The sequence below is a fragment of the Silurus meridionalis genome, chromosome 12 (genome assembly GCF_014805685.1).
Source record: "Silurus meridionalis isolate SWU-2019-XX chromosome 12, ASM1480568v1, whole genome shotgun sequence".
Taxonomy (NCBI): Eukaryota; Metazoa; Chordata; class Actinopteri; order Siluriformes; family Siluridae; genus Silurus; species Silurus meridionalis.
The window spans coordinates 2,479,099-2,504,531 of NC_060895.1; the positions used below are offsets into that span (position 1 = coordinate 2,479,099).

General features: G+C 40.4%; 2 protein-coding genes across 7 annotated transcripts in view; one reads left to right on the forward strand and one right to left on the reverse strand.

Annotated features, from left to right (window-relative positions):
* ccdc150 (coiled-coil domain containing 150) overlaps positions 1–3,248 on the reverse strand; it is an 8,064-nt gene extending 4,816 nt beyond the window's left edge. For all 6 annotated transcript variants that reach the window (XM_046862148.1, XM_046862151.1, XM_046862150.1 and 3 more), the window contains exons 1-8: positions 2,755–3,248; positions 1,975–2,144; positions 1,045–1,113; positions 852–968; positions 646–775; positions 478–521; positions 272–364; positions 99–194 (exon numbers count right to left, since the gene is read on the reverse strand). In XM_046862148.1, coding sequence (XP_046718104.1) covers positions 99–194; positions 272–364; positions 478–521; positions 646–775; positions 852–968; positions 1,045–1,113; positions 1,975–2,144; positions 2,755–3,028 — 993 coding nt within the window. In that variant the 5' untranslated portion in view covers positions 3,029–3,248. The remainder of the gene's footprint in view (positions 1–98; positions 195–271; positions 365–477; positions 522–645; positions 776–851; positions 969–1,044; positions 1,114–1,974; positions 2,145–2,754) is intronic.
* An 814-nt stretch (positions 3,249–4,062) lies between these two features.
* scaf4b (SR-related CTD-associated factor 4b) lies at positions 4,063–23,966 on the forward strand. Its single transcript, XM_046863015.1, has 18 exons — positions 4,063–4,228; positions 6,389–6,472; positions 6,618–6,662; positions 7,476–7,637; positions 7,757–7,886; positions 8,028–8,167; positions 8,510–8,647; positions 8,781–8,854; positions 9,466–9,523; positions 9,766–9,846; positions 10,294–10,358; positions 10,496–10,671; positions 10,785–10,885; positions 11,475–11,588; positions 12,079–12,235; positions 12,669–12,757; positions 21,870–21,921; positions 22,980–23,966. Exons 1-18 carry the CDS (start codon positions 4,199–4,201, stop codon positions 23,048–23,050), a joined length of 1,767 nt encoding a protein of 588 aa, XP_046718971.1. The 5' UTR covers positions 4,063–4,198; the 3' UTR covers positions 23,051–23,966.
* Positions 23,967–25,433: the final 1,467 nt, after the last annotated feature.

A 25,433-nucleotide genomic window follows, 5' to 3' on the forward strand; every position in this document is an offset into this window, starting at 1 on the left:
TGTCACCCTGGCACCATGTCACTTTGTGTAATAACACTGGGTCTCTTGTTGCCCCGGTAACCACAGTCACTGCTGTAAGTGGATGTCACAGGTCTTACCTTCAGAACAGCCTGCAGTTGTGTTTTCTCCTCAGTGAGAGAGTGAAGAGCTGAACTCAGATCGGAGCACTGAGCCTCTAACTGATCGTTCAGTGCCTGGAAAAGACCAGAAAAACAACATGAAGCGGGAGATGGAGAGATAAATGTGTGTGTGTGTGTGTGTGTGTGTGTACCTGAACTTTATCTTTAGCTGCTCTCAGTTTTTCTCTGGCCCTGAGGAGTGTAGTGTTCTCCTGCTTCTGCTCCTGCAGAGTTATTCTCATACTCTATACACACACACACACACACACACACACACACACACACACACACACACACACACACATTCTTATATTCGTTAAAAAAAAACGCTGTACATTTTCAGTCCAATCTCTTTCACCTTTAACTCGGCGCCTAGATCTGATGCGAGAATGGCCTTCTCTTCTGAAATGTAAACACACACACACACACACACACACACACACACACACACACACACACACAAAATCTCAAATTTCAAATCATGCAGTACAACACACTCACTTTCCCATAATCCTGTGCTGCTCACCTAGCCGCTCCATCAGCTGCTGATGCTCTTCCTGCAAGCTCTGTACAAGCTCTGCCTTCACTTCGAGCTCCGCCCTCACCTCCTGTCCATCAACTTTGAGGGCGTGGACGTTGTCCTGAAGGAGTTTCACCTAGACATGGCCGCTGAAGTCGCTTTTTTCGAGATAAGAATAATAATAATAATAAAGACACATATCTTTTCCAAACCTGTTCTTTCTCGCTCTCCACCTCCACTTCCAGCTCTTTTACTCTCCGCAGCAGTGCATCATGGGATCGCTCGGCCTCCAGACGGGCTGCTGTCTCCCGCGCCGCCGCCTCCTTTAACTAGGTGAAAAAGTTTGAAGGTCAGAATTGCGACTCCTACATCCTGCCCCTGGTATCCCTGGTTACGATCTCTGACCTGATGGAGTTTTCGGTTTAGCTGAACTTTGATCTTCTTCAGCTCGTCTGCCGCGGCAAAGACGTCCGTCTGGATCGGGGAAAAAAAACGATTTGAGTTGAAACACAATCTACAGAAACTCAGTCTACAGTATAGATGCTGTTGCCAAAAGTATTTGGACACCCAACTTGTACTTCAGATGTATTACATATGGGGTTGAAAAATTTCAAGAATTTTCAAGAGTGGAAACTTTCCATGGGAACTAACTGGACAATATGGAAATCAATGGGAATTTATGGAAATTAATGGGAATTTATGGGAATTAACAGAAAAATATGGTATTTAACGGGAATATATGGGAATTAGCGGGAAAATATTTGAATTATGAGGAATATATGTCAAATGTTTGGATACGTTATTATGAATTAGGACTGTAGGATTTGAAATGTTTTAGGGCATTGAGTAAAAGACAGGAGGTGGAGCTGGAGGTAGCAGAGCTGAAGATGTTGAGATGTTCATCTCGAGTGACGACGATGGACACAATTAGAAACGAGTTTATTAGAGGGACGGCGCATGTAGGACATTTTGGAGTTTTTACGATTGAGATGGTTTGGACATGTGCAGAGGAGGGACATGGGGTATATCAGTAGGAGAATGCTGAGGATGGAGCCACCAGGAAGGAGAAAAAGAGGAAAACCAAGGAGGAGGTTTATGGATGTGGACTTGAACTTGTTTTGATCGACGCTTGATGTATCTACTGATCACCAACATACAGTTCAGGAAGAAATGATGGGAGAAACTCGGACTCAAAACAACACCCGTGGGATCATTCACACGATTTTTTGAAAGTAGTTGAAAGTCGTTCCCGGGGGAAAGTTTCCGGAAATTTCCCGCCCCTTTGCGACCCGAACTACATAGTGCTAATTCCATAAGCATGCCAGATCTGAGTACTCGAGAAGAGCGTGAGACGTGCAGCTGTTCCCGCAGTGTGTACGCCTCCCTCTGGGCCTCCTCTCGTTCCTGCTGCATCTGATCCCTCAGACGCATCACCGCCCTCTGCGAGCAGCGCTGCTCTTCCTCACACTGCTCCTGGAGAGCCGCGAGCTGCTCCTGGAGACGTTCTGAAACGAACGAAACCAAGAAATATTCGTTAACATGCGTTTTTTAAAATAATGAATTGATAATGAATTTCAAAAAAATAACCAAAGATCAAAACATCAAAGATGAAATATTTCATTGAAAAAAATAATCGAATGCATTGAAGTTCTGTTCGAAATAAAGCTGAAGCGTTTAAATGTACGTAAATGTGAAAGTTCATGGAAAATATACAGCTGATGATGCGTGTATTATAGTGTGATATGACTGGTTTCTATTAATATCAGTGGTTATGATTGACACATTTTGAATCAGGGGGTCCCTGTCCCATGTCTTCGCCTAAGGGTCCCTCACCTGAAAAACATTGAAGACCCCTGTTTTAATGTAGAATATTTCCAGTATCTGGTATTTTATATATTTATTTTCAATGTTTGCTATTTTAGCGGTCTGTCGGTTTAGCCGACTTTGGAGCTCAATTACCGGTTTAAATGAGATCACAGTTGCTGCTACTGTTTTATGACTTTTCAAAGGGTTTTTGGTCAAACCTGAGAACATACACTTATCCTCTGGTCATAATCATTGTTGATGATATGATGATGATGATGATTAATCCGTACACCTGTTGTTTTTCTCTACCTGTGTGTGAGGAGTTGAGATCTCTTTCCGTCTCGACGCGGAAGACGCTCAGCCTCAGCGTGTGTAAGAGACTCTCGAGGCGACACACCCTCGTCTCCAAAGCTTCAGGCTTCGAGCTGTCCATCAACTCTGTGTCCAACTCACCTCCTGAGACACCCAGCTTCGTCGCTAGATCCACCCCCTGACGCTCGGCCACCAGGAGGCGTCGGTGCAGCAACGAAAGAGACTCGGGGAGAGATGCTCCAAGTCTCAACGTCATCACGGACCTGGACATGACTGAAGGACTGTTTGGACTTGATCCTGATTGCTCACTGAGACATTTATTATTGAGCAAAATACATATACAAGGTAGAAAATATTAGGTTTTTATAACTGATGAATCTGCTTAAAAACAGTCATTTTATTTGTATTATTATTATTATTTATGGTTTTATTTGTATAAATGTTGTTCAAAATTGGTTCATTTACTTCAAATAAACCATTTTTTTCCAACTAATTTTATACACATATTTATATTATTGCTTTCTTGATTTTATTATCTTTCTTCATATTATTATTTTGTATTATTATTATTATTATTATTATTATTATTATTATTATTATTATTATTATATAATTTACTGATTTTCTCCAAAGTATGTGTTTAATAAAAACAAATATAAAAAGGAATAAATAAGAGATATTAAAATAGTAACAATAGATAGATAGTAAATACCAACCCTGATTAGAGTCCATCTGTTTTTAATTATTATTAATATTGTAAAAAAAAAATACTATTATCTTTTAATAATATTATTAAATAATTTACTGATTTTCAATCCAAATTATGAATTTTATACATTTTTTAATGTAAAAAAAAAAAAAAGTATTAAAAAATGAATCCCAGCCCCCTGTTCGTATTTGTGATCCATATCTTATAAACTGAATTCATCATTGCTTTAATATAGATTTTTTTATTCTGGTTTGAAATAAAACATATAACAGAAAAGAAAATATATAAATATTATTAAAGCTTAAATTAACCTTATACATTTTTATGTTTGATGCTGCTGCAATGGCGCTGCTTACCTTAGCGCCCACTTCCTGGTTGCTCTGGTTTCCATGGACACGACGTCTGTGTGACGTGGTTACTATGGAAACCAGAGCAACCAGAAAGTGAGAGCTAAGTCTCAGTAGTGCCTCCTTCCCCCCTCCTTCCGGGTTTCTGTCAGGAGGGCGTTGCTATAAGTGTGTTGTTAAATGTCTTTCTAGTGCACTAGGTAAGAGGTTAGGAAACGGAAACATACGCCCTACATAGGCTTCCTATATAGTGGCCTTGTCGCTATTTGGACTTTAATCTGTGTGTGCGCGTAGTTGCTTAGAGGTTGAGCGAAGTTCCGCGACTGTTGCCGCTGAATGCACATAGTTTAATCTTGAAACGTTTTATGTTGCAAAGGATAGCAACATGGACGCGGTGAAGGCTTTCAACACTGAGGTAAAATACTATTTCTTATTACATTATATACATTGCTAGTCTGATCCAGTATCGGAGAAGCTATGCTAGCTATCGTGCACGAAGTCGCTAAATTTCGGGTTGTTTAGACGATGCTTATTTCCAGTTTATGTTTGTTTTAAAAACACACCCACAGTAAAATGTCATTTGGAAACATTATAAATGCGGTTTTTAGGTTTTATTTTGATTAAGGAAAATCCTCTGACTGTTTTGAAGGCCTCCTGCGCACTGCGCATGAACCAACATGGCGGATCCATCCAGCAACGAGCCCTTGAACCTCACATTTTCTGATGTTTGTCGTTTTTAAAATCACATTTTCTCTTCTAATTCTGTAGAAATAATTTAGAAGGTATCTTCACATGATTACGGAAGTCATGCGGTAGCGAAAATGTTTTAAATCATATTAATCCCGAGTCCTCCGGAATGTTTGCTTGTGATTGGCTGAGCTTCCTGTCAATCATTTTAGTATACCCACTATTCGTACTGTGGAGGGCGGGGCTTCGTAATAACAGTATAATAGCATCGTTGTTTTTGTTTTGTTCTTTTTGTTTTGTTTTATTGCTGTTATACCACAACACATTTGTATATTTTATATTAAATCAGGGCTGCAGCTATCGAGTAATCGGATAAGTACGAAAGTCTGTGAAAACTAAATCCTTAGGCATTTAATTGGCATATTAAGTCTAAATGCAAATACGAATATATACGTGTATATAAAAATTATAAATGAAAAATCTATGTAAAAATACTCCAAAAAGAGAAACGCCCTGTACAGCGTTTTCTTTGTGTTTTAAATTGAAATGATTTAGAAACGTTTCTAAGTCATTTTAAACTAAAACACAAAGAAAACACTGTAGAGTTTAGCAGGCGGTGCATCGGTAATAATGGTCCGTGTGGAAACGCGGTAGATAAATGGACCAATTTACTGACTGCAGTCGGAGTTATGGTTGGAGGCTGTTGGGTGGTTTTAAAAGAGCTTCAAGCCATCTTATGTTTTTGTTTTTAAAGAAAAAGAAAAGAATGTCCAAATGTAGTCTGGCGCCGCCCGAGTGGCAGCCTGTTGCAACAGCTCCCAAAAAACCCCCACTGTAGTCTAGACTTTAAAAAAAAAAAAAACAGTCTTTACTGTTTTCAGGTCTATGCAGTTGTAACATTTTCACTAATGGACCATCCATCCATCCATCCGAGCCAGAATCCGAGTTCATATTATACTATATTTAGTAAAATAACCAGTCTGGATATGTGTATATATATATATATATATATATATATATATATATATATATATATATATATATATAATTTATACACCATTAATTCATAACCAAAAAACAAACTTGTACTTGTGTGTGAGATACACGGTTTTAGTAATGTGAATAAGATGATTGTTTATTTAGGATTGGCGGTTATGGGGTTATAGGGGTTTGTCAGAGACTCTAGGTTCAGATCCGAGACGTAAAGGAGCATGTGCTTTAGCTGTACCTCGAATCTGTTCTCCTCTGGTCAGGTAGGATTCTGACTTCGGTATTTCTGTTTAACTAAAGTTGATTCTAGATTATGTGACGGAAAAACCTCCTGTAAACAGAGTTGTAGGCTGATTTTATTTTTATTTTCTTGTTTGTAATCCAGTGTACCGGGCTGGATTTATTCACCGATAGAGACCCAAAGCTCTTTTGTGTGTCACGTGTACGCCAGATTTAGGACCGAACGAGGAGAAAACGACAACGTTACCAAAGCTTGGGATCATTTCAAAAGTAAAACACAAAGTGGTTTTATTTATTTTTATTTGCATTTAGTCTGGCAATTAAATGCACCAAATGGATTTTCACAGCAAATCCGGCAATTAAAACTTTCCCGAAAAGGAAACACGTTGATTTTAAGAGTCTTATTATCTCGTGTATTTAGTGTCGCTCTTTAAGGAAAGAAAAAGTGCTTCTTATCCAATTACTGGATTAATTAGCGGACTAATCGGTAGGATCCTGGAAGTAGCAGCTCAAGACTAGTCTACTTCCAACCCTCCTGATCTTCCACGTGCGTCTCCAGTGTTCCAGCTCGCACCTCTTTCTCTCACAGATCATTGCGGATGTTCTTCATGATGTAAAGTGTAAAATGCTTCTCTGTGCTTCTCTGTGTGTCCCCCAGATGGCGTCCATGCTGGACATGAAGCCGCCCATCTCCCGAGCGAAGATGTTGTCCATTACCAAAGCCGGGATGAAAGCGATAAAAGTAAACTTTCTATGTCAAATCAGTTTATTATTTCAGAAAAGCGAATAATAATTTGAAATATTTAACACCTCATCGTTTTCCACGTGCCGCGTTTGTGTGAATCAATTCTGATCTGCTGTTGTTTTTTTTTTTTTTCTTTTATCAGCTGTATAAACACGTCGTACAAATCATTGAGAAGTTCATCAAGAAGGTTTGTGACTTTCCACATTATCTATTCACATTTCATGTTTGGGACACGTGATTTTTATGAATTTTTTTTTACAATATGCCGAATGTCCAGACGTCTTTGGAACGCGTTAGCTCGGGTCGCACGCCGTATATCGCAATTGTTATTTTAACGGCAATTCAATAATAAACAGTTCAATAAACAGGAAATTCGTAGCAAGAGACTCAAGTTTTAGACGCCCCGTGCCGTTTCCACGTCTCAGCGAGTCGTTGCGATTGAACCGAATCATTCAAACGGGTGATTCTTTCAACGGCAAAGACTTGTGTATTAACAGCGATTTACTGGTGAATTTACATATTTGAAGTGTCTTTTCTCCACATCGCAAAGACGTATTGTGTCGATACTGATCTATTTCGCTTAGTAAAAATTTTAATTCTAATTCACTGATTAAAAGCTTCATTAAGGCAAAAAATGTCCCTGCTGTGAACTGACCACCACACAGAATATGAAGAATATCAAATATTTTAAGTGTCTGCTGTCCATGGTCCTTAATCTACCAGCACAATAACATGCTCAGCAAAATGTCGTCTAATTACCGCTATTGGTAAAATCCCCAAAAATATCGTATTTTATTAGAATTTTTTGTCAATATCGCACATCCCTAGTGGTATCATGAAATATCTTCTTAAATTGAACCAGGAGACCCTCAACCTGTTTGAGCATGGTAATGCCTTTACAAGCCAGCTCCATAAAAATCCACTTCATGAGGGATGGAATCGAAGATCTCCTGCTGTAGAGCCCTTTTGACCATTGTGTGTGTGTGTGTGTGTGTTTTAGTGTAATCCTGAGCTCAAGGTTCCCGGTCTGTACGTGGTGGATTCGATCATCCGACAGTCCCGTCATCAGTTCGGAGAAGACAAAGATGTGTTCGGGCCGAGGTTCCTGAAGAACATCAACGCCACCTTTCAGAGTCTTTACGAGTGTCCTCCTGATGATAAGGTGCTCAAGTGTATATTAATATCATTTTTTTTTTTTTGCCACACAGCTATTTTTTATGTTGCTACACTGGATTTTAAACATGTATTGATGATGATGATGATGATGATGTCTAAATAAAGGACAAGATCCTGCGTGTGCTGAGTCTGTGGCAGAAGAACTCCGTGTTCGGTATGGACGTCATCCAGCCACTGGCGGACATGTCCTCGTCTCCTGCAGCTCCTGTTCTGGAGAACGGTGGCGTGCTGCGAGGTACAAACGATTCAGCTACAATTCGGATTCTCATAATAAAATTTTTACTTTGAATTTTAAACGTGACTGAAAAATCGCGTCTTTTCCGAGTCCTTCCTGAGAAACATTGCTCACTTTTCGAATGTCCTCGTGTCTTCTCAGGTTCTCCAGCCGGAGCCGAGTGTGTTCAACCCACACCAGAACTCCCCACAACTCCCGTACCTCAGAACCCAGCAGATCAGCAGAACGACGTGACGCTCGCTGCCGTGACTCAGTTCCTGCAGTCCACTCAGGGCCTTGACGTGAGTGAAGTGAACACGAGAGACGTTTTTTTTATTATTATTCATTCAATCTAAGTTTATTTCTATAGAATTTTTTTTTACAATGCACACTGTCTCAAAGCAGCCTTACAGAACGTGAAGAAAATTTAGAACACATAGAATCAGAATCTATTAGCACTCATTTATGGCAGGGTTACGGCTTTATTTCTCATTTGTTTCTCATCTCACTTTTCCTTCGTGTCAACACATATATTACTAATATAAATTTATATATATATTTAGTAATATATAGGATGAGGTGTGTGTGTGTGTGTGTGTGTTCTGGAAGATCATACATGCTTGGCTTTGTGGTTTTCTTTTCAGCTCCAGCAGATTCTGAGGACTCTCCAGCAGGGAGGCGCTACACAAGCCAGCTCGCCGAACACCGCTAGCATGGGGAACTTGGCTAACGCCACTTCTGCTCAACAGAACAACTCGATCTCCAAGTTGACGTCCATGCAGGTTATAATGAATCTAATAAAATCTAATCTAATCTAATGAATAACTAGAAAAAATTAGACTACGTTTTTGTGACTGTAGTAGTTTTCTGTTAAACGTGTGTGTGTGTGTGTGTGTGTGTGTGTGTGCACCACAGGACCGATTCGACTATAATGAGGAACCAGGCATTGCAGAACCACAGATGGTGGGAATGTCTCCTGCATCCTCCATGTAAGTTTTACTTGTGTACTCTGGGCTTTTTTTTTTTTTCCCCACCCGTATTCAAGTCAATAGAAGAACCAAAAAGTGATGAACTTCACTACATAATATGGACAAAAGTATTGGGACACCTGATTTATTATTTTTTTTAGTTCGGAGGCACACGATTGTACAGAACGTCTTTTCCCTTCGCAAAAGTAGGAGACCCAAACCTGCTCCAGCACGACCGTGCTCCCGTGCACAAAGCCAGCTTCGTGAAGATCTGCTCTACATGAGTGTTAAGTGAAAGATCTCCTGCTGTAAAGCTCAACCCTATTGAGCAAAAGAGCAATTGGAGCTCGCCTCACCTCACTTCCATCAGTACCTGACTTGAAATTCACCCCTGAATGAAATCAAACACAATAATCTAGTGGAACATCTCCCCAGAAGAATGGGGTTTATGATCTAAGGAGATGGAGACAAAATGTGGAATGGTCATGTGTCCCCAAACTTTTGTCCATAAATATATACATTTTAATAGATTCAAGCGCAAGCTGACGTGTTTAGTGTTAAAACATTAGTGTTTGAGCCAAAGACAAACTACAGCACTAAAGGAACACCCCCCTATTTTTCTTCTTCTGCAGGAACGTTCCACATTCGCAGCGAACTCAAGGCCACTTCCTCAGCCAGTTTTCCAACCAGGTAACACGTTTTTTGCTAGTATTAAAAAAAAAAAAAAACTTTACACCCTTTTCCTTTCTTGCATTTCAGGATCTTCAGACTGCCTTCACACGTCAGCTGATTGTGAATAAAAAATAAATAAATTGCGACAACAAACTGTGACGAATCCTGACTAACCTGCTCTGATTCACACGTGTGTGTGTGTGTGTGTGTGTGTGTGTGTGTGTGTGTGTGTGTGTGTGTGTGTGTGTGTGTTAACACAGGCGTTTCCCAACACTCAGAGTGAACACACTGTGACCACACCTGATCATACCATCTCTCGGCTTATTCTAGAATCCCAAACGGTACGTGCCTTCACATACACTACACAGTCAAAAGTTTTCAGACGCCCGACTGTGTGCCGATTGGCTCCACTCTTCTAGGGTTGAGGTCAGAGCTGAATAACAGGAGAACTTTCGATAGAAAGTATGTTTTTTTTGGAGCGGGTTTTGTGCACAGGGGCATCGTCATGGGTCCGGGTCTCCTGGTTCAAGAGAAATTTTCCAAAGACACCACATACAATCCTGTGCCTCCATTTTCGGGGTAACAGTTTAAAAATGAAATACGTCTTGGGCGGGAACGTCGGGCGTCCCAATACTTTTGACCACAGTGCATTTCCTCACCTGTAGTCTCTCTTAAAGCTGCACACAGTCATGTTTGTGTTAAACATGGATTTCTTTTTTTTTTGTTTTCTTGGAGATTTTAGAGCATGTTTATGTAACCAATGAGTTGTTTGTTTGTTTATTCCTAAGGTTGAATCAGATCAAGTCAGGAGAGATGAGCGAGAGAGGAGACACAGCATGAGGTCGAGGTCAAGGTGTGTTTTTTATTTATATTTTTACGTGTGTGTGTGTGTGTGTGTGTGTGTGTGTGTGTGTGTGTAATAATGATACGAAAAGCAGTTCACTGTTGCACTGCACTCCATGGCGTCCTCCTGACATTTGACCCATGCAGGTCTCCCAGAAGGCGTTCGTCGTCTCGCACCCGCTCTCAGACGCGACATTCGCGGCATCGCCGCTCTCACTCTCGCGAGCGCCGGCGGACCCCCCCGAGGTTGGGCTCGGAGGACAGAAGGGAGATGGAGAGAAGGAATAAAGGACTCCCACCTATAAGGAGAGAGACCCTCAGCGGTCAGTGCAGCATGCGCATTTCATTAAAACTGTATGTTCAGTCGAGTCTGGATAGTATAGTGTTCATGCGTGTGTGTGTGTGTGTGTGTGTGTGTGTGTGTGTGTGTGTGCAGTGTGCAGTACGACACTGTGGCTCGGTCAGCTGGATAAGAAGACGCAGCAGCAGGACGTCAGCAGTCTGATGGAAGAGTTCGGCCAGATCGAGTCGATCAATGTGAGAAAACAGCAGTTGAAATTTCAACTAATATATTTATATATTTCTTTTTTTTTAGATTGTTTTTTTTATGCCACCTGATTTTGTTCCACAGTCTGAAGTGTAGAGTATTTTTTTTTTTTTTTTTTTTAAATGTTTATATACTTTATATTAGTGGTGCAACGGATCACAAAGGTTCGGATCGGAACATTTCTCGTACGAGAACACATGGAAGAAAAAAAAAGTCTTTCACTTTCATGTGATCACTAAAAAAACGCATGAAAAAATGCATTTGGACACCTGACATTTTTCCAGCCTCATTCTTCTCCAAACTAAATAGTGCACAAAGCCAGCTTCATGAAGATATGCATTCTGTGGGTTGGAAGATGTTTAAGATCTGTACCTACATCATTACCTGACTGTACTAATACCCTTGTGGCCGAGCGAAATCTCACAGAAACTAGTGGAACATCTTCCCAGAAGAGTGCCGCAAACGTGGGCGCAAAGATTCACATTCCAATCTGTCTACAAACTTTTATCCATATAACACGTGTATTTAATCGTATCATTTCTATGCATTTGCTCTAATGATTATTCTTGTACACTTTAGATGATCCGTCCCCGAGGCTGTGCCTACATCATTATGGTCCACAGACAGGACGCCTACACGGCCCTGAGTAAACTCTGCCGTGGAAACATGAAGATCAACCACAAATCCTTCAAGGTACAGCAGCTTGCTATGCTTTTTTCCCTAAATGATCCTTTTTAGTAATTTCCTCATGATCGCGTTTAATATGAACAGCGAGAGTGGAACTGCACACACGAAGCTTGTGCTGGAATAGGAGCTGTTTTTGGTGTAGTTTAGGTCCGGGGCAGATTCTCTTCATGATAAGCGCTCCAGTCTTCTAAGTTTCTGACGTGATGCCGCCACCACCATGCTTCACAGGTTCACAGGGTTGTGTCAATTAAAAACCTCGTCCGGTTTTTCCACCGTATTTAAATTTTCAGAGAGCTACATGTGAAACATTGTGAAATTCCAGTCCTTCCAGTTCCTTCGCTGTTTCTGGGATCCAGTTAAACAATTTTGTGGCACAATGAATTGAAGCAGCTTGAGCTTATTTTGGCATTTTTTTCGTGGCATGATGATCAGTTTCAGGCTTGTTTGACATGTAGAAAGTGTGTGTGTGTGTGTGTGTGTGTGTGTGTGGTATCAGATCGCATGGGCGATGAACAAAGGCGTCACAGGACGCTTCAAGAAGTACTGGAACATGGAGCTGGGCGTCACCTACGTCCCCTGGGAGAAGCTGAAGGACACGGAGATATCAGCTTTGCGGGAAGGCGCAGTGCTCGACCAGGAAACACTGAAGCCAGGTAGAGTCCTCACAAACACACACACACACACACGGGTCAAAACACCTACCCCATGAATACTAGATGCACTAGATATGGATGTTGGATGATGATCTAGTCTATTCAGAATTAGAAATTCAGTCACTCAGTAGAGCGCCCCCTACCATGTCATTCTGACTCCGACATGCATCTAAGATCGCAGCGTAACACGTTAGAACCAGAATTAAAAATCATGATTTCAGATGTTAAATATGGTCCTAAAAACCTTCAGCGAAACAGATTTGAGTCTGGAAAAGTGAAATGAAAAACATGTAGGAACCCTGAATAGATGGTCCACTTTAAACTCTGAGCCGTTTGGGGTTTCGCCACCTGCGCACACAATCCGTTTTATTAGGGTTTATTCGATTACGTTTTGACGGCATTGTATTTATTGGAGTTGTTGATCTAACCCTAGAGTGGGCCTCGATGCTCGGCGAGTTCGCGAAACCCGCGGCAGAGGGATCCGAAAAGGAGCGCGAGGGCGGAGCTTCAGTCGCGTCCCAGGTAAAGGTTTTAATGGAGTATCTGAACACTTTTCCAGGTTTTTTTTTTGTGTGTTTGTTTGTCTAAGTGTCGCACGTTCGTTAAAAGCTAACCGGTTTAATAACAGTGTTATTATTTATTATTATTAATGCTTGTTGTACAGTGCATGGCAACGGTCACCAAGTCTAATGTCAGTAATGGAACTGAATAAAAACAAAAGGTTAGCATCACGAGTGTTTCTTTCCCCGCAGTGCTTTCATTCCGGTTGATTCTTTTCGCCACGGGTAAAACGTTACACACTTGTGGGAATAAAGAAATCTTTGAACTTCGGCTGCCGGGGTTTGAGCACAGACTGCCTTTCTTTTCTTTAACAGGGGCTCTGTAACAGAAAATAACACGGACCAGAGTGACCACCAGTATCATTGTGCCGATTTTTTTAAACATATTTATTTTATAGCATTATAGGAAAAAAATCTAACTCATTATGATAGTAATATTGATTGCTATTTAATTCAAAATATTTACATACTTATGCATATTATTTGACTGGTGAATATAACAATTAGGCTACGTTATTAATTAGAGATCAACCGATAGCTAGGTTGGATCGTATTTGCCGATAACCGATGAATCAATAGTTTTTCAAATGGATACTGGTTTAAAAACAAAATAAACACTTGATGTTGATGTAACAGTCAAGCAGTACTGAATCATGAAAATGTGCTAAATGAATAAAATGTGAGTATATTCTGTAATTAATAAATATGACACTCTCCGTGCAGCACGCAGTCACGTGCGATTCGTCTCTAGAGGACATCTGGCCCGGAAGCCAGAAAACCAGATTTATGAACGCAGACCTAAACTATTGGATAAAGATATGAGTAAAATCATCTTTACATTTAAATTCTTTGGGAACCCCCGATCTAGTCTTGCAGTGGTAAAAGTCCGTGCTAAAACTGATGTAGATCAGATGACAAAAATGTTCCAATCAAACGTTTCACTCGCATGTCCCATCAATTTCCAATAATGCCAATGGACGTTTGGTGTCACCCAGACGAGGATGGGTTCCTCTCAAGGTTTCTTCCTCATTGCCTTTCATGGAGTGTCACAGCGGACTTGCTCATTAGGGATAAACTTCTAGGGACTGGTTTCTGATGCTGAAATGAAATTTAAACTCTGGCTTGTTTTTACGAATTGCACATGATCTCGATCTACACTCGTTCCTGTAAGTCTGAGAACATTCACGAACATACAGAAAGCATCAATCAAGATACAAACAAAAAAGTCAAATGTAGGGTAGGAGACTAGAGGAGGCCGTCCAATGAAAGTCCTTGATGTAATGAGGGCATAAGACATAAGCAACCACCACCACGCTTCACTCTTCCCAGGATTGAGTTCTCAAGATGCTAAAGCAGTGCAAATCTGCAAATTCATATGTCTCGACGGCTAAGGTCCATACGCAGCCCGGACTTTGGTTAGTTTCCTATTTCGGACCGCCCTGGCGTTCCCCCCCATTTCCAGCTCCGAGCTTAAGATTGGGAATGAATTTCCCGTTTAGAACTTTTTTTTCCTCATCCCGGCACGGCGCAAAAGAGAAACGGGGACCACAGGAACTTTTACAGAGGGAATCACTGGAACTTTCAAGCAGGTGGGTTTTGTTTTTACAGAAACAACTGAGGGAAACGGTCCGAAACGTGTAATTTATATAAATATATAAACAAGGGTACGTAGCTGACCAGAGTCTGACCAGGCCGTGGTTCAAAAAAGTGCCCTGGTTCAGTGCATCAGTCTATTTTTCTTTCTTTCTTTCTTTTTATCTACACTGACCACATGCCCTTGCATCATTTCAATGCACCAGAATTTCTTTCCTCAAACTCCAATGCACACTAGATTGCAAAAGTATTGGGACACGTGACTTTTCCACCCATACGTCGTTCATCCCCAGAAAGGTGGAGGCACGCAATTGTATACGAGTTTTTGGATGTAGGAAACTAAAAGACCCGGGCCTGTTCCAGCATGCCTCTGTAGACAAAACAAGCTCCATGAAGATGTTTTCCATGGGTTGGACTGGAAAAGAACTCCTGCCATAGAACTCTTTTGGGATGAATTTGAACGCTGACTGCACCCCAGGCCTAATGATCTCACCTACATCAGTATCTGACTTCACTAACACACTTGTCTCGCAAGTCTCCACAAAATCCAGTGCAACATTTTCCCAGAAGAGTGAAGGTTCTAATAGCAGGATCGGCTGTGGTAAGGGATGTTCAGCATATACCAATTTTATGGTCGGGTCTCCAAAGTACCTTTTGTCCATATAAGAGTACATTATGTATGTGTCCATCAAGGACGCCTCATTATCTTGAACAAATGCTTCCTCTGTGGTTACTTACCAGTGACGTCACTATAGAAACGTCTGCCATTTGTATCCCAAGTGCTAAAATACTGTTTTAATTTAAACTGACCATCAGTTTCTATCGCGTTCTCTTTTTCCATTCGATTTCTGTTCGAGGGGTTTTGCTGTATATAGGAGTAGGAATCAGTCTCCTGTCGCCACAAGTGACCCTGAAGGTTGCGCGTTGATTTTATTTCTGTAATGTGTGGGAGTTTCTGCATTTGTCATTTAAAAGTTTTCTAAATTTAACTCCAAGGAGAGAACTTCCCCAGAAATAAAGAAATGTCCGATATACCGTTCGCAGGTAAGTTCGCGGTCTTTGGAACGGAGACTGAATCCTGCAATCGTTTTGACTTTTGCTCAATGACTTTTTAATCACTAAGGCAGGAGAAGTTTATTTCAAGATTTACAATCACATTCAGTGTAAGTCTGAAAATCTTTAGGGGGGTTTTTGCAACTATAAATAATTAATTAATGATAGGGTTCAAATGAGGTCCCCGAAAGCCTGGCTATGTTCAGGGCTTGTATTGGTCCATGAAATGGGGTGTGTTTGTAAAAAATAAATAAAAATGTACTTCCTTGGTCATCTGTTGGTTATCAGTGTTGTTGGGAGGGCACTTTACACCGAAATTAAACCGAGCTGGAGTTCCTTTTCGCTGCCATGCTAACATCGAAACCCAGAGTTTTGCCAAAGTCCGGTTCTGTTTGGCTAGTTAGCCGTAAGCGATTACTGACTAGCGTAACAAAAGTCGAAGCTTCGGGAGCTGGGCGTTAAAGCAGAGCAACAAAAGACTACCGTGCAGCTGCATCGCTTGATTAGCAAAATGGAAATAGACCCGTGTATTACATGTCCAAGCTGGAGCTGAAGGTTGGGTGTGTGGGTAGGGATACACGAAAAAAGTACAAGTGCTGAAACATCTGGGACAAGAAGCAGATTTCCATCAAACAGCTGGGATGTTTAACACACTGGATCCTCCTCACCTACTTCTTGAAGGAACTAGAGAGATGGTAAGCCAGTGATACCAATTTTTTTTTTCCCCCTCCCCCTTCATCACCTGTAAGGTATACATATTTAATTTGAACAACCTTTTATCCTTTATCTAAGGAATAAATGATAGGGTTCAAATGAGGTCCCTATAAGCCTGCCCATGCTCAGGGCTCGTCTCGGTCCCCGATATGTACGTATGTGTGCGAATTTGTGTTTTGAAAAATTCTTTCAAACCGAACGGATGTAAATAAACATCATATTATTACAGGCACTGACTGGAGGAAGGATGGAAAATCAGTTTAGACATTAGTCTAATACGCATTGTCCCGATTAATTAGTCTCCGTCCTGTGTTTAGGGGAAAATGTGTGAGCGAGCTGTGCAGTTTATGCAAATTTAGCAACTTGATCTATTATACGAACCAGAAAAAAGAAAGTGAGAGAAATTGACAACACAAAAAGGATTTTCTTTTTTTGTCTGACAGAAACTCAAACTTTGAAGGCCAGTGTCCAGGCTTATTAATATGGAAGTCCTGAAAGGCTGTGCATTTCTCTTGTATTTTCAATTTTCTCAACATGAATTTTTTTTTCTAATTAACATTGTTTAATTTTTGGCATAAGAGCATGTTCTAGAGGCAGCATCATCGAACAACATATAATCTTAGGACTTCTGTACTTTAATAACGTATGAGGAAGTCTGGTGTGTGTGAGAGAAGTATGTGAGGGTGGTGCAGGACATGTATGAGGGCAGTGTGGCAGCAGTGAAGTGTGCAGTAGGAACGACAGACAGGTTCAAGGTGGAGGTTGGACTGCGTCAAGGATCGGCTCTGTGCCCTTTCCTGTTTGCAGTGGTGATGGACAGGTTGACTGACGAGGTTAGACAGGAGTCTTTGTGGACTATGATGTTTGCGGAGGATATTGTGATTTGTGGTGAGAGAGGAGAGCAAGTGGAGAAGAGCCTGAAGAGGTGGAGATATACGCTGGAGAGAAGGGGAATGAAAGTCAGTAGGAGTAAGACAGAGTACATGTGTGTGAATGAGAGGGAGGGCAGTGGAGGGGTGCAGTTGCAGGTAGAAGAGGTGGAGAAGGTGGAGGAATTCAGGTACCTGGGAGTCAACAGTGTAAAGTGATGGAGAGAGTGTTAGAGAAGTGAAGAAAAGAGTGCAGGCAGGGTGAAGTGGGTGGAGAAGAGTGATAGCAGGAGTGATTTGTGATAGAAGAGTATCTGTGAAAGGAAAGTTTATAGGACTGTGGTGAGACCTGAGGAGATGTATGGTTTAGAGACAGTGGCATTGAGTAAAAGACAGGAGGTGGAGCTGGAGGTAGCAGAGCTGAAGATGTTGAGGTTTTCGTTGGGAGTGACGACGATGGATAGGATTAGAAACAAGTTTATTAGGGGACAGTGTGTAGGACGTTTTGGAGACAAGGTGAGGGAGGTGAGATTGAGATGGTTTGGACATGTGCAGAGGAGGGACATGGGGTATATCAGTTGGAGAATGCTGAGGATGGAGCCACCAGGAAGGAGGAAAAGAGGAAGACCAAGGAGGAGGTTTATGGATGTGGTGAGGAAAGACATGCAGGTAGTTGGTTTGAAAGAGGCAGATGTAGAAGACGGGGGTATGAAGACGGACGATCTGTTGTGGCGACCCCTAATGGCAGCCGAAAGAAGATCCAAAGTACTATGATTTATTATGGCTATAATGTTCCTATTAATATTTTTTGTCAAAAGACTCTTTGCTTAATCAAATCAAATCAATGTTTATGTAAAAAAAACTCTGTGACTCTCAGCACATGACTTATTAATAGAATTATATTAATGATTCAAACACTGATTTCGATTCCAATGATCATAAACCCAAAACCTTCTTTTCAGCTAAAAGATTCACCATGGGTTTACGAGTTCGAGTCTGGAGTTTCTTAATCATTCATTCCTCTCTAAATGTTCTGCTTGCTGTTGAACCGATGCTGAACTGTGTGCTGGTGATCAGTAGATACCATTAAGCGCCAATCAAAACAAGTTTAAAACGGAGCACACGCTCGACCCTGATCTGTGTTTAAACAGTTACTTTTTTTATCCTTGTGATTTCACAAACTGTAGTTGAGTAAAAAGTCAAATATTTGAGTTTGAAATATAATGAAGTAAAAGTCTCCTCAAATGGAAATACTTTAGTAAAGTACAGATACGTGAAAAAGGTACTTAAGTACAGTAACAAATTACATTTACTTCCCTACTGTCCACCACAATGATCTTTATACATTTTCCCCTCAACACATTCAACTCTGGTTCATTCATTAGTGATCCAAGTCTACATCGTGAGATTCTAACTTTGTAAGAAGTGCCAAAGAAATCAGTTCACTTGTGCATTAGGATCTAAAAGGGGTAATAATCCAGGAGTAGGTGAGTGTTACAGGATGTGGAGGTACACAACAGCCCCAGGTAAAGTGGAGAGTATTATAATGGTGTAAGGCCTTGGAGAATCATCTTATACCATGGTCACTTTGACAAGTTCAAAACTGCCCAAATGGATCAATAGAACGCTTAGAACACCAGGAGATTGTTCCTTTGAATGGGCTGTAATAAATAGATAAAATTTGTGTCTCTACTAAGAATGAAGCTGTTGCTGTTTGCTCTTGGTGCCATTTTTTCATTATATTTCTAATTTGCAAGTTTTTATCCTCTCAAGTTTGCGCATTGGAGCGTAATTCAAAATTGTATTCACAATTTGACTTCTGGTATCCATTGATGCCAGAACTGTTGGTTACCTCAACCCCAGGGGTGGAATATGAGGCATTTAACTTTTGTTGTTCTACCGGTTTAACAGTAAAACAGGTGGTTTCATGGTCAATTTACATTCAGATACAGATAATTTTTTATTATACAATTTCATGCCTTTCCTTCGCTTTCTGACCTTGATTTCAAAACAATTTGAAAGAGGAGGTTTTGGTGGGTTTAATGAGTTAAAAAGGTTCAGTAGGGTTGAGGGGTCCTGGAGGGTCATGGGATATTCTGGGAGATCCTGCAAGACCACATCTCACTTTGAGTTAAACATTTTATTCCAAGTTTCAAACTATAGTGGTACCTCGGGTTACGGATTTAATTTGTTCCGGGACACCATTCGCACCCCCATGAGGAATAATGGGAAATGGGATAATGCATTCCGAACGACCCCAAATATTCATATAAAAATAAAAATATCACCAATATGAACTAATATTATTTAGTATTTAATAATGGTGCCTTAACATCTAAAAGAGGAAAACGGTATCTTAACTCGGTACTTTACCTTTTGAGAAGAGCGAAAGCTGGCGTGATGGAGATGAATGGAGGAGGAGAATTATTGTATCAGGAGAATCTCCGCTACGACATAATGGTGTATACGATACTGTTCAGTAACGAACAAAGACATGGTAATGAACAGCGCTAAGAAAGTGCTATCACAATGAATTCAAGACGCTAACTGAACTTTCTGAGGCGGAAATGCGCACGGGTTGCGAGACGGAAGAACCAACGTCCCCTTCAGTTTTGAATGATTCGTATTCTGAATTCTTTGTATTCGGGGATGTTCGTATCCCGAGGTTCCACTGTATTGTCCAATCACGGTTTGTGTTTTTAATTCTATAATAAAATATCTGTAATAAACAATTTTATTCATCCTAAGAAAACAAAATGCTAGTTCTTGTTGACGAGCCTGCTGTGGGCACCAGGTAAGGCTCGAGACTCTTGAGAGGGTCTGTGGAGATGCTCGTCCTGAAGGTTTGGATCTTCATACCTACTTCTAGGTGTGATGGCTGCCTTCGCAATTTTGATGGTTGGACTGTGATCGATCGCAAGTCCGTGTATCGTAGAGTCTTGAACCATTACCATCACTTGTTCACTGAAACGTCCCTGCTGTGACGGCAGAGTAGATGTTCCAGACGTTGGTCCATCGTGTCATAAGCAGCGATTCATCAAGTTGCACAGTCATGTATCTGTTTTGGGAAACTGATACTGTAAGATACGGGCAGAGGTGCATCCATTAACCCACTCAACTTGGGACATCATCGAATCCTTATGATTATTCAACAAAGTTCGTGCTCACGGAAGGAGTCTGGATATAAGAAGGATGGGTTTCCACCACAGGAAAGTACTCGGTCATCCTTTAATTAAGAATAAACGATTCTAATGCTTGATGGCGGTTTTGTTTAATACCCCGCGGTTACGGCGTGTCGATCACCTTCCCTCTTGAATCAGGGACATTGTTTTGTGAGAGTGTTGGGGATTTCTGCGATCGCTCCTCGAGCACATTGCTTCCTCTGGTTATCTTTCACTTTAGGCCGTGACCTTGTTTTGTCTAAACGCATGCCTTTTGTTTAACGTTTTTGTTTTGTTCGGGGCGCCGAGACCCAGAGTGGAATGCTAATAAAAAGCTTTGTATTCTCAGCCGATGTTCATTTCGGTCAAGTCGGTTTGAAGCATAAATGATGTCCTGACATTGTCTGTGTTTTCGTATTTAAGTAAAGTACAATATATGGACAAATGTTTGTGGAGCATAAGATTGGTGTGTGCTTTTGTGAACGTTTTCTTTTAACGGTTTGTCGCCGTTTTGCTTTTATAATAAAGTGTCCCACTATTCCAGGAAGATGTTCCACCGGATTGTGTGGAAATTTGTAAGACTTGTACTGCCTATATTCTCTGTCTTGTCTTGTCTTGTTTTTGTCTTGTATAGTTCAGGCTGAATATATAGTGTTATTTATGTCTGTACTTTGTGAGTCACTAACAGCTGGAACCAAATTCCTTGTGTGTGTCAACACACTTGGCCAATAAACCTGATTCTGATTTCATTCAGCTACAAGGGCCGGAGAAAAGCCAAAAAAAACGTCTTGCTACCACATCCAAACACGTCCGATACTATTGTTTGCCTAAAACTTTGTGGTAAATTCAATCAGAGTTTATTTCTATAGCACTTTTCACAATGGACATTGTCTCAAAGCAGCTTTGTAGAATGTAAGAATTATTGTCAAAAATGGAACTAATTGGACTGTGTGTATTTATTTCTGATGCACATGCCTGGGCAACTGTAGCACGAAAGAACTCCATTAGATGGTATGAGGAATAAACGCTGAGAGAAACTAGACCCAAAAAGGGAACCCATCCTCAATTGGGTGACACCAAAAGTCAAATCATGAAACCCCCAATTCAAACCCCAGCACTAAACTAAGGAGAAATTTCTCCTGAATAGTTCCATCACCGATCACACACACTTCCTGCCTGCACTCTAGACATCTTAACCCATAATGACCAAGTGATCCATGTCTTATAGATCTTTTTTGCGAATGGATTTTTAAAACCACAATGAGAGATTTTAGCTTTTAATCAGGACTCTGCCTTCTGCAGTGTGTAACTCTATAAACTCTGCACTTAAGGACTCGGTGCCGGGTCACTCGAGGACATTCCAAGACCCGAATTACATCTCCAACACACAAGAAAGTGCAGAAGTGAAGGGGAACGAAGAAATCTAGTTTTCATCAAACGTTCTAACAGTCAGTCAGTGCGAAGTCTTGCCAACGTTTACCATGAATTCTGAGCCTTTTGCGTTTCCATTCTTTATTCTGTAGTTCGAAAGTTCCTTGGAATTGACATGTACCATTGTTTTGACGCCAATTCTACAGCTCCTGTGCCGGGATCCTGTTGGAAAAAGACGTTGGTTATTGTAATGGTGACGCTCGTGAATTCATCCGTGGCGAATTCTTAACCTTCTTTTTTTTTGTCATCTCAGGTGCCTGCTGTGAGCACAGAAACTGGCGTCCAGCGGCCAAACATCCTGCCAGGTGCGAGAACTTGAATTGTTCTACGTCTCCAGTGATGCTTTTTGAGCTTGTTATAATACAAAACATATGATATGCTGGCGAATGCAGTCTAGAGCCAATTACATAGGGATCGATCTATATTTCTCGTTTTACAGATGAGCAGTTGAGGGTTTTGCTCAAGAGCCCAGCAATAGCAGCTTAGTGGTGCTGGGATTTGAACTCGCACACTTCAGATCAGATCAAAGATCTTCATCACTGAGCTTCACATTTCATAATATTTTTTTCATATTTCGATCGGTAGGTCATGAGTTCAAATCCCAGCACTACCGAGGGTCCACTGCTGGGTCCTTGAGCAAAGGCCTTTAACGCATAACTGCTCAGGGGTGAATCTGAATGAGGGAATCTGCCAATTACTGAAAATGAAGCTTGTTTCTCAAAAACGTTCCAGTGTTTTAAACTTAATTTGGAGTGAATGACCACAAGACGTTTTTCTGCAGTTATTTTATAAATATATTTATTTCTAGAAAGGAAAATGTAAAATATTGATTTTTTTTTTTTTTTTTATCATCTCTAATTGATGATTTTGATTCTTTCAAACTCGAAATTTGTGGTATTTTTTTCCAAATTTGTTATTTTCATCGATTTTTTTATTTTTTTTTAACCAAGATTTCAATAAAAATTGGAACGTTAAAAGGAATAAACTAAATATACTGAGTTTATCATTCCAACTTCTCTTTGTAAATTTTGTTTAATTTGTTCAACACCAAATGTTTTTTTTTATATTTTAGTATATATTACAATTTTATAAATATATATATATTTATATTTATAATTCATTATTTTTTCATTTATTTATATTTAAATATATATTATATATATATATATATTTAAATAAATAAATAATTTAAAACATTTCTAATATAAAGACGTAGCTAATGTTAAAATACATAATAATGCTCGTTTAAATATTGTATGGGGGGTTGCCGTGGAAGCCCCCCAGCTTGATGAACAGCTGAAGCAGTTTTGCACTTTGTACATTTTAAAATATTTGTTTCTGCTTTTTTTTTTTTTTTTAACAGTTGAACCTGTGGATCCTCCATCGAAAACCCCATCGATGCTCCCCGTAGCTACATGGAACCGTTCCCTCTGACTCGTCCCCCTCTTCATCAGTGTCTGCTTCTGTTTCCCAACGTCCTGCGCCCACCAAATCTGCTTCCTAACGTACCCAGAGCTCCCATGTACCGGATCCGGTTGCCCGTCCCCACTGAGGATTTTCCGCGCCCGGGTCCGATGGAAGCTGAGCACTGGAACAGCAGGCCTTTCAGGAATGACCGGCAGGAAAACGGACCTCCCAGAGGACCACCCGAGCGCTTCGGCCCAGAGCCTCTGTTCAGGCCAAGCAGGTGGAACAGGGGAGGTCACTGGGGTCAGGGACAGTTCAGAAATTGATACTCCAAAAAAAAAAATAAAAACATTTAATAATAAAACTCAAAATTTATTCAAATGATTTACAAAAATTTTTTTTTTATTTTAAAAAGAGATTTCCAACAAAAATGAAGCAAAACAAGCTACAAAATTTACTTAGAAAATTACAACATTGCTAGAATTTTATTTTTAATATATTGTCTATGGCCTTAAATTATAATAAAACAAATTCCTGAAAGAAAGAAATACCCTCTAAAAAAAAAACCTACAATCCAAAATTGACAAAAATTGAATTTCAAAAATCTCTTAACACACTGAAGTGAAGCCTTTGCAACTAAAACTATATCAGAAATATAATCCAATTTACTAATTCCTTAAAATTGACCCCAAACCTCTTAAAACCCCCAAAATTGTAGCCTGAGCTTTTAGTTCTGAGCTCAGGACTGTTCCGTTGTTCTGATGTTTGTCCTCGGTGCCCTCGCCCCAAAAAAGCCCTTGTTGCTACTGGATATATTTTGTTCTAAATGTTTACGTCGAGGTTCTGGTTCTCCAGTTTCGGAGGATTTGTATATTTTGGAGTTCGGACTGTAAAAAGCCTCGGACGCTCTCTGTTTTAATAAACGATTTTTTTTTCTATTCAATTCCTCGTCTTCCTTCTTTGACCTGATCTTAGAAACGATGCAGGTGCCAATATTTATACACTGCAACATAGTACAATTGTAGTAATAATGCTGATTAAATATTGAACTAATAATATAAAAAGAATTGGTAATCGGTCGATTGGTTTGTTTGATTGAACAATAATGAATCGTTTGATTGATTGATTAATTACATTCATGAATTACGTTGTGCAGTAACACCACCACAACTAAACGCCTTACACACACACACACACACACGAGTCCTCGGAATCTTTGGTTTTTCCGCCATATTGAAATTCCCTAAAATAAAACAAGTTGCCATTTTTTTCCTAAAAAATTTGCTCCAATCATCCTTGAATGTAAATCACAGTAAAGACAACTAGAACAAACTTTTTTTTTGTTGTTTTTGGCCCAAACTTTGTACGTGAGTAAAAGATATAAATTGATATAATAACACGCAAGTTAGCGAGAGAAAATTGCCCCGTTTTTTTTTTTTTTTGTTTCCCTCAGGTAAATTTTGCAAAATATAGTCGGCCATCTTGAATTAGTTCGCTATTGATTCATCTAATCTAACATGCAGTAACTTGAGCTGTCCACAAGAGGAGCCAAACAAACAAATTACTTTGTTCACTTTCTTTCCCAAACTGTTAGCGCACAATTGTGAGGGGACGTCTTTGAGTTTCCCTTCACTTGAATTACAAGGCCCCCAAACCTGTTCCAGGTGCAGCCAGCTCATGAACATCTGCTTTCCACGGGTTGGACTGGAAGATCTGTATCCTGTTGAACATGATGAATGTGAACGCTGACTGCACCTCAGGCCTCCTCACCTCACCTACATCATTACCTGACTTTACTATCACTCTTGTAGCTGAATGAAATCTCACAAATCTCCACAAAATCTGGAGGAACATCATCTCAGAAGAGTGAAAGTGATTATAGCAGAAAATGGGGACTAAACGTGGAATGGGATGTTTGGCTCGCCCTCTAGTGGACAGCTCAGAGTTACTGCTTTTTTTTTTTTTTTAGATCTAAAGTAAAAGTTCTACCACTATACACATGCAAACTGTACTGTCATCTCTGCACAAAGTATTGGCACCCCCCTACACACATCTTCCTTTTATAGGAGACCCCCCCAAAAAGAGGCGGGCGTTTGTATCGTCAGTGTTTTAATCGTCGTAACGTTCAGGCGTATAAACAGAAAATCCTTTCAGATGTGTAAATACAGACATGAGTAGGACACACACACACACACACACACACACACACACACACTCGCATATACACACTTAAGTCTAATCTCTACTGAACACGTAGTAAGTAAGGCAGAGTATATACAGGGTATGGGTGGAACTGGGGTGTGTGTGTGTGTGTGTGTGTGTGTGTGTGTGTGTGTGTGAGAGAGAGAGTAAAAGAGAGACATACTGTACATGAAAGGAAGGCAGTTACTGAAAGTGTGTTCCCCAAAGC